The 7,894-nt window shown below is 55.9% G+C and overlaps 2 protein-coding genes across 2 annotated transcripts; both read left to right on the plus strand.

The window, feature by feature from the left end:
- Positions 1-345: 345 nt before the first annotated feature.
- FFAR1 (free fatty acid receptor 1) lies at positions 346-1,248 on the plus strand (the record flags this gene model as incomplete). Its single annotated transcript, XM_079116814.1, has 1 exon — positions 346-1,248. One exon carries the CDS (start codon positions 346-348, stop codon positions 1,246-1,248), a length of 903 nt encoding a protein of 300 aa, XP_078972940.1.
- Positions 1,249-4,636: 3,388 nt separating this feature from the next.
- FFAR3 (free fatty acid receptor 3) lies at positions 4,637-6,424 on the plus strand. The gene is made up of 2 exons (XM_079116827.1): positions 4,637-4,752; positions 4,952-6,424. Exon 2 carries the CDS (start codon positions 4,963-4,965, stop codon positions 5,935-5,937), a length of 975 nt encoding a protein of 324 aa, XP_078972953.1. The 5' UTR covers positions 4,637-4,752; positions 4,952-4,962; the 3' UTR covers positions 5,938-6,424.
- The last annotated feature ends 1,470 nt before the right edge of the window (positions 6,425-7,894 follow it).

Below are 7,894 nucleotides of genomic sequence, written 5' to 3' on the forward strand. Positions count from 1 at the left end.
GTCCCGGGGAGCTGAGACCGCCCATCCTCGGTGACTGCCCGCCTGCCTGTTGGAAAACACCCCACGATTGCCCTCTTCACTGTAAAGGGTGACATGGTGCAAAGACAGCTGAAGACGGAGGGCTGGGGTCTTTGCTGTTGATCCCGGCTGCACAGCTACCTGGCCGCCACCTTCAACGGGCCTCGGTTTCCTCTCTGTCTCACCTGCGGGCAGCGCTGAAGCCAGCGTGGGCTTCTCCTCGCTATTTGCCAAACACTTCTCCCGCGAGCGCCTCCTCTCTGGTCACGATCTGAAGACAAGGGACCAGGTGGAGAGCGGGAGTGGCAGAGGCCAGCACCCGGCCCCATGAACCTGCCTCCGCAGCTCTCCTTCGCCCTCTACGTGGCCGCCTTCGCCCTGGGCTTCCCGCTCAATGTCCTGGCCATCCGAAGTGCAGCTTCCCATGCACGCCGCCGCCTCACTCCCAGCCTGGTCTATGCCCTCCACCTGGGCTGCTCTGACCTCCTGCTGGCCATCTCTCTGCCCCTGAAGGCAGTGGAGGCCCTGGCCTCTGGGGCTTGGCCTCTGTCGGTCCAGCTCTGCCCTGCCTTTGCGCTGGTCCACTTCGCTCCTCTCTATGCAGGCGGGGGCTTCCTGGCTGCTCTGAGCGCTGGCCGTTACCTAGGAGCAGCCTTCCCCCTGGGCTATCAAGCCATCCGGAGGCCACGCTACTCCTGGGGTGTATGCGTGCTGATATGGGCCCTCGTCCTCTGTCATCTGGGGCTGGTCTTTGGGTTGGAGGCTCCGGGAGGTTGGCTGGACAATACCACCAGCTCCCTGGGCATCAACACGGTGGTCAATGGCTCCCCGGTCTGCCTGGAGGCCTGGGACCCAGCATCTGCCGGCCCTGCCCGCCTCAGCCTCTCTCTCCTTCTCTTCTTCGTGCCCCTGGTCATCACGGCTTTCTCCTACGTGGGCTGCCTCCGGGCACTGGCCCACTCAGGCCTGAGCCACAGACGGAAGGTAAGGGCAGCCTGGGTGGCCGGTGGGGCCCTGCTCACGCTGCTGCTCTGCCTGGGGCCCTACAACGCCTCCAACGTGGCTGGCTTCCTGCACCCCAACATGGGAGGCCAGTGGCGGAAGCTGGGGCTCATCACGGGGGCCTGGAGTGTGGTGCTCAACCCGCTAGTGACTGGCTACTTGGGAGCAGGTCCGGGCCGGGGGACAGTATGTGTGGCGAGAACGCAAGGAGGAACATTCCAGAAGTAGCAGCCACTGCTGGGAGCAAGGGGCAGGAGGCAGGAGGGTCCGGTTGCTTCTCCAGGCTCCGTGGAGGGGCTGCTCCATCAGAACTGCAGGGTGGCCTGGTCCAGAGTCATTCCCCAAAGCCGCCGGCGGGAAGACCTCAGCCTGGAGAGGACCCCACCCTTGTCCAGAGAGAGGCGTGGAGGCCGGGGGCTGGGACACCACAGGTCAGCTCGCCTTCTGCCTCTGTCTCAGCCCTCACATCCTTCCTGCCTAGTAGGAGGATGAACTCTGGCTTCTAATCTGGAAGAACGCCATCGTGGAATGCTAGATACCCTGACGTCATTTATGAGGAAAGAACATTTTGGAGGCAGGAGCCAAGATAATGAGGCTGCAATACCATTTCAAACTCACCAGGGGGCAGCATTTGAGCTACGAATGGGAAGCTGGCCCGGAACGATGCTGGTGTGAGGCAGGCCACTGGCAAAACAAGTCAGACACCACGCAGAGCGCTTCATAATGAGTGTGGTCTCATTCTGTCCTCAAACAACCCTCAACCTTTTAAGAGGCACGGTCTTGTTCTGTTGCCCAGGCTGGACTTGAACTCCATCCTTGAACTCCGGTGCTCAACCAATCCTCCAGTCTCAGCCTCCTAAGAAGCTGGGACTAAGGTATATGCCACCCAACCAGATTACACAACACTTGGATTTATCCAGGCGGCTGCAGCACAGATGGACAGGTTGTTCACTGCACAGGGGTGTCAGGCAGAGGGGACAGGGCTCACTAAGCCGTGTGCCTGCCTTGCTTCCAATCAAGGGAAGAAGTGCCTCATTTTAACTTGAACAAAGACGTCACCCACTCCTCCAGCAGCACCCTTTGGTAAAAAGGTGCCTTGTCCTCATTTGCTCAAAAGACCCCAGTGAGTTAACCACAGTCCTGGGGCCAGGTGTAGCACATCTTCACTGGGGTTAAGAAACTTGCCCAAGCCTCTACAGCAAGGAAGAGGGATGAGTCGGATGCCATCTTCCCAAGCAGGCTCCCTGCAAGGTCAGGGGGAGAACCTGGGGTGTCAGGGTAACACCTGTATTGGTGATCCATTTGGGAAGGTGAAGGTGGCATCCCAGCCCACCAGGGAGAGGACAGAGAAAAGTAGCCATGGAGGAGACCTGGCATCTGCTCTCATGAGTGGAGGTGTGGGAATCAAACTGGTTCCTCTAATGACAATAATGCCACCGATGTACCAGGGAGCCAGGTGGGGCTACGGGACAGGCATGTACATACTGGGCTACACAAATGATCTTGGCACACTTAAATGTCTGCAGCTATCTAGAAGAGGGGCAGACACGTTGCAGGCACTCCACAAACATTTGCTAAATGAATGAATGAATGAATGCTCCTAAGAGCTTTCCAAAGAAAACTCTAGAACATAAATATGGAAACAGACTGGAGAGGTTAAAAAACTTTCTACAGAAGATAGAAAAAAGCTTGTTCCCTGAGCAGTGGGGACACCAAAGAATTTGAGTAAAAACCCAAACTGCAGCCCAGGCCGCCCGGTGCCCACCGCATAGTGCCAGGACTGCCTCCAGCCTCGCTGCTCAGGAGCACCTGCTAGCGGCTGGGCCACTGTACGGCCGCTTGTGCTTCCCACTTGAGGGAGGTGCGGGTCCTCCCTGGTCCTGTGGGGCCCTAGTGATTCGCCCCAGTCTCCTCTGCCCACCTTGAGCCCTAAACTTTGTACCAGTTTTCCCAGGAGGTTGAGTTGTATACCAGCCATGTTCTCTGAGTCTCTCTGCATCTTTTAATTTTTTTTTAAAATTGGTGCTTTTTAGTTAGCCACAGCAGTAGAATCCATTTGACATAATTATACAAGCATGGAATGTAACTCGTTCAGACCCCAGTACCTGTCCTTCCCCTTCCCTCTGCCCAGCCCCGTCTTTACCTCTTCCGTACTGATGTCTTCGTTCAACGTCCCCCTCTCCTGTCCTCCCCACCAGATGTAAGCACAACCAGGGCAAAGCCTTTGCTTCCTTCACTGCCGTACCTTTAACAACCTGAGATGTCGTTTGCACATACAAGGCACCCAGGCTAAGTCTCCAAGGCAATGATCTTCAGTAAATTAAGTTCCATGTGCTCTGCTCTAGTTTTAGAAGATTTCCCCCACCCTGTAAGATCCCTCGTGCTCATTTACAATTAATCCTTTCCTCCCTCAGCCCTCCGGCAACTGCTCATCTACTTTCTGTCTCTAAAAAATTGCCTCTTCTGGACGTTTCATATCAATGGAATCACACGTGGTGTGGTCTCTCAGGCCTGCCGATGCACCGGGCACGATGGTTTTGGGGTTCACCCTTGTTCAGTTAGTTTATTCCTCGTCGTTGCCACAGAGAACAACTATGGTGCAGATGTGCCCCATTTGTGTATTCATTTGTGGGTTGATGGGCAGCCAGGTGACGTGTCCGCTCTTTGTCCCCAAAGCTGTAGAAACATTCAGGAGCAAGTCTTTGTGCACACACGTCTCCATTTCTCTTAAGTAAATATCTACGGTGGGAATTCTTGGGCTTCAGGGTGACTTTTTAAGAAACTGCCAAATTGCTTTCCAAAGGAACTGCACCAGCGATGAATGAGAGCCTCAGTTTCTCCTCTGTCCTCCTCAAAGCTGGGAATCGTCTGACTGTTGGCCGACGGTCAGTCTAAGGGGTGTGAAATGGCATCACGTGGTGACCGGTCCATATCTGAGTGAATAAACACATTATCTCTGAAGCCAGAGAGAACTCGGGTTCTCTGGTGGTCATACTTAATGAGGTCTATGGCCTGGAGCAGAAAGGATTTCACACAGTGAAATAAAACAGTGATACCCTAAGGAACAGAGTGCCTGCAATGGATCTCGTGCCCGCTAGGATGAAGCCATTAGCATCACGACAGCCTCTGCCGCCGCTGCCGCCATCATCATCACCACCTACCAGAGACAAGCCTGAGCCATGACAGGGACAACGGCAGGGATAGCGCCGGGCTTCATTCTAGGTACCTGACCTGTATTAATGTTTTCATCTGTTAACACTGTTTCTATAACAATCCCTGTTTCATAGATGAGTAAAGGGGACACAGAAAGGGGACACTTGCCCCAAATCACCAAGTTGGCAAGTCACAGAGCCAGCTCCAGAGTCCAGCCCTCCATCACCACATCACACTTCCTGCCCTTAGAAGGCAAGCTGGATAAGTGCCATTCTCAGAGAAAGCAGACCAAATTCAAGTGGAAAGGCGGAGAGAGGAAGGCAGAGTTGGCCTGGGCCGGGCTGGGACATCCCAGCCGGGCGGCCCGGCCCGCCGTGGAGTTTGCTCTTCTTTTTTGCATACTGACACAGCCCTGGGAACAGGGCTCAAGGATTCTTTTGTGCTTCTGTTCCACAGTGAGTGACGTCACGGGCACTGCCAGGTCTTTATCATTTCTGCCAGATAAAGAGCTCAGAGCTCTTGTCCTGGAGAGGAGAGCTAGGTGGCCGGCAGCAGACGCGCGCATCTTCAAGGAAGCAGGTGAGCGCGGGAACACCGGGTGCTTTCTGTGCTGGGGGACTGACGGAGGCAGGGCAGGTCCAGGAAGGCAGGCGGCTGGCTGGGGAAAGGCTGTAGGGATTGCTGGGGTGGGGGGTGGGCTGGCTGATGGGTGGTGCTCCTGGCAGGGGACAGAGAGACCCCCACCCAGCCACTAGCTCATCTCTCCCTCTCTCACTAGTGGCTGTGACCATGGGAACCAGCTCAGACCAGTTTTTCTTCCCTGGAAATCACTGGCTGTACTTCTCTGTGTACCTCTTGGCCTTCCTCGTGGGGCTCCCGCTCAACCTGGTGGCCCTGGCCATCTTCGTGGGCAAGCTGCGGCGCCGCCCGGTGGCTGTGGATGTTCTCTTGCTCAACGTGACCCTCTCGGACCTGCTCCTGCTGCTCTTCCTGCCGTTCCGCATGGCAGAGGCGGCCAGTGGCATGCGCTGGCCCCTGCCCTTCGTCCTCTGCCCTGTGTCTGGGTTCCTCTTCTTCACTACTGTCTATCTCACGTCCCTCTTCCTGGCAGCCGTGAGCGCTGAGCGCTTCCTGAGCGTGGCCTACCCAATGTGGTACAAGACCCGGCCGCGGCTGGGCCAGGCCGGGCTGGTCAGCGGCACCTGCTGGCTCCTGGCGGCTGCTCACTGCAGTGTGGTCTACGTGGCTGAATTCTCTGGAAACGTCTCCCACAGCCAGAGTTCTAATGGGACCTGCTACCTGGAATTCCGGGAGGACCAGCTAGCCATCGTCCTGCCCGTCCGGCTGGAGATGGCCGTGGTCCTCTTTGGGGTGCCCCTGCTCATCACCAGTTACTGCTACGGCCGCCTCGTGTGGATCCTCAGCAGGGGAGCCAGCCGGCGCAGGCGCAGGAGAGTAGTGGGGCTTGTGGTGGCCACGCTGCTCAACTTCCTGGTCTGCTTTGGGCCCTACAACGTGTCCCACGTGGTGGGCTACGTCCAGGGTCAGAGCCCAAGATGGAGGAGCTGCGTGCTGCTGCTCAGCACCCTGAACTCCTGCGTGGACCCGCTGGTCTGCTACTTCTCATCATCTAGGTTCCAAGCAGATTTCCAGGAGCTGCTGGGGAGGCTGACTGGGGGCTGGAGCCCCTGGAGGGTGGAGGTCAGTGTGGAACCGAAGGTAAAGGATGGAGGAGACGGGCAGGCCGGGGACTGTCCCACCTAGAGAGCAGGCAGCCCGGAAGTCTGGGCTGACGGTGTGGGACAGGGAGTGGTAGCAGATCCATGTCCCCTGGGGCAGGGCCATGCAGTGACTGGCTGAGGCCTGATGGGCTTGGAGGCCAGCCCCCACTTAGGGAGGTGCTCAGGGAGCGACTCTGGAGTTTGCCTCTTCCTGTTCTCCCACACGCTCTGGATTTGACTCTGGGAAGTTGTCAGGAGCAGAGACTTCTCTAAAAGAAAATGACCTCCCCCGACTTCGGCCCTGACAGCAACAAGCCAATTCCTGTGTTTTTCTGAGGGAAAAGGAGGAGTTAGGAGCAGTACCCAGGGTCAGAGGGGGTAGCCCAGTGACAGGAAGTGGGAGAGGGGGGACATTACTCCTCAGAGTTGCTCCTGCCTGTCAGGTCGGGAATGGAGGAGTCTGGACCCCAGGGAGAGGAGCGGCCTGCCCTCACTTGGGCAGTACTAGAAAGTTCCCAGTGCTCAGTGAATGCAGATCTTCAGGGACATTTATGAACAATGACAGAGAAAAATTACCCAAATAAATTTGGTAGCAAGCAAAAGAGAATGGTCTTTCCTTTTCTCTCCTTTTTCCCACACGGTGTCTGTGGTGAACGGAAGCATCGACACCCAGACTGCAGGAAAAGGACTAAGCAACAGGGTGTCTCTGGCAGAGGCTCCGGGTTAGGGAAAGAAAAATAATAGTGACCCTGCTTTAGGAGTTGACCTGATCCATTACCTCCTCCCATCCTCTCAATAGCCAGGTGGTAGGTACGTCATTGTCACCATTTTACAGGCTGGGGAGCGGGCCCAGGGAGGTGAAGTCTTCCCCGGAGATCTCAGAGCGAGTGTGTGACTGAAGGAGGGCTGGAAATTGGATTTTGTGATTCCAAAACCTAAGCCTCAACCCGCTCTGCTGTCCTTCCTTTAGCTATAGATCGATCTTTGGTGACCTGGCTCAGGGAAGCTTCTGGAGCCCAGGGACGCAGTATAAACAGGACAAAAGTAAATAGGCCATCAGGAGACAGAACCAGAGGCGAAGCCGATCGACTCTGTGTAGGTACATGCTCTTCCCAGGCAAGAAACACTTGCAAAAAAAATTAAGGTCCTTCGCTCAGTTGACCTCAGATTGTGACTAAAATAGGTGGACCTTCTTAAAAGCTATTTTTGCCAAAATGTGGTCACTGAGTAAGTTTCCACTTTGCACTGATGGGTGACACATGGGAAACAGCTGGCCGGGCCTCTCTTCCCAGTGGGACAACCAGAGAAATGTTGGCGCCTATTGGTACTCAGTCTTATCACCAAAGCCTTTATTGATCACCTACTATGTGTAGATAGTTGAGCTCAGGACTTCAAGGATTTCTATACCAAGGTTATAAATGTTTGCTTTCTTCCTGGAAGAATGAGGACAGGCTGTGGGAAGGGGCTGGGTTTGGGTGGAAGGAGAGAAACATCTCGGTGGAGAGAGGAAGGCAAGTGCTGTCTCTCTCTGGCCCATGGCTCATCTGTCTGTCCCAAGGCGTTTTGCCACAGTGACTGCCGAGAAGGTCTTCATGGTCCTGAAAGGAATCAAGCTGCCGTGAGTCCTGTGACTCTAGGATGGGTCGTGCCGACACAAAGCTGGGAATGAGTTGAAAACCTCATGTTGTCAAGAAAGCCACCAAGGGCAGGGGCGTGACTCCTCCCCACTCCACCCACTTTTGACAAGGATCAGAGGCAGCTTAGCTGGCTTCACCTGCTCTCCACCATCACCTGGCAGCGCCCCAACTGCATCTGCACCACTGGAAGACCCCGGGGGGTGGGAGGTGCGGCCTTCAGAGTTTGGGGCTGTTGTCTGCGTGATGTGAGGGAGTGTTGGAGCGTTTTCCATGACTCTCCAGAAGCCAAGGGAAAGGGGGCCTCTGGGGATGGAGGGTGGATTCTGGGACTGCTGCCTGTGCCACGTGAGCAGCAGAGAGAGT

Source organism: Sciurus vulgaris (genome assembly GCF_902686455.1).
Source record: "Sciurus vulgaris genome assembly, chromosome: 17".
Classification (NCBI taxonomy): Eukaryota; Metazoa; Chordata; class Mammalia; order Rodentia; family Sciuridae; genus Sciurus; species Sciurus vulgaris.

Excerpts from the sequence above, each read along its gene's own strand:
- FFAR3 (XM_079116827.1), top strand. The coding sequence starts at position 4,963 with ATGGGAACCAGCTCAGACCAGTTTTTCTTCCCTGGAAATCACTGGCTG.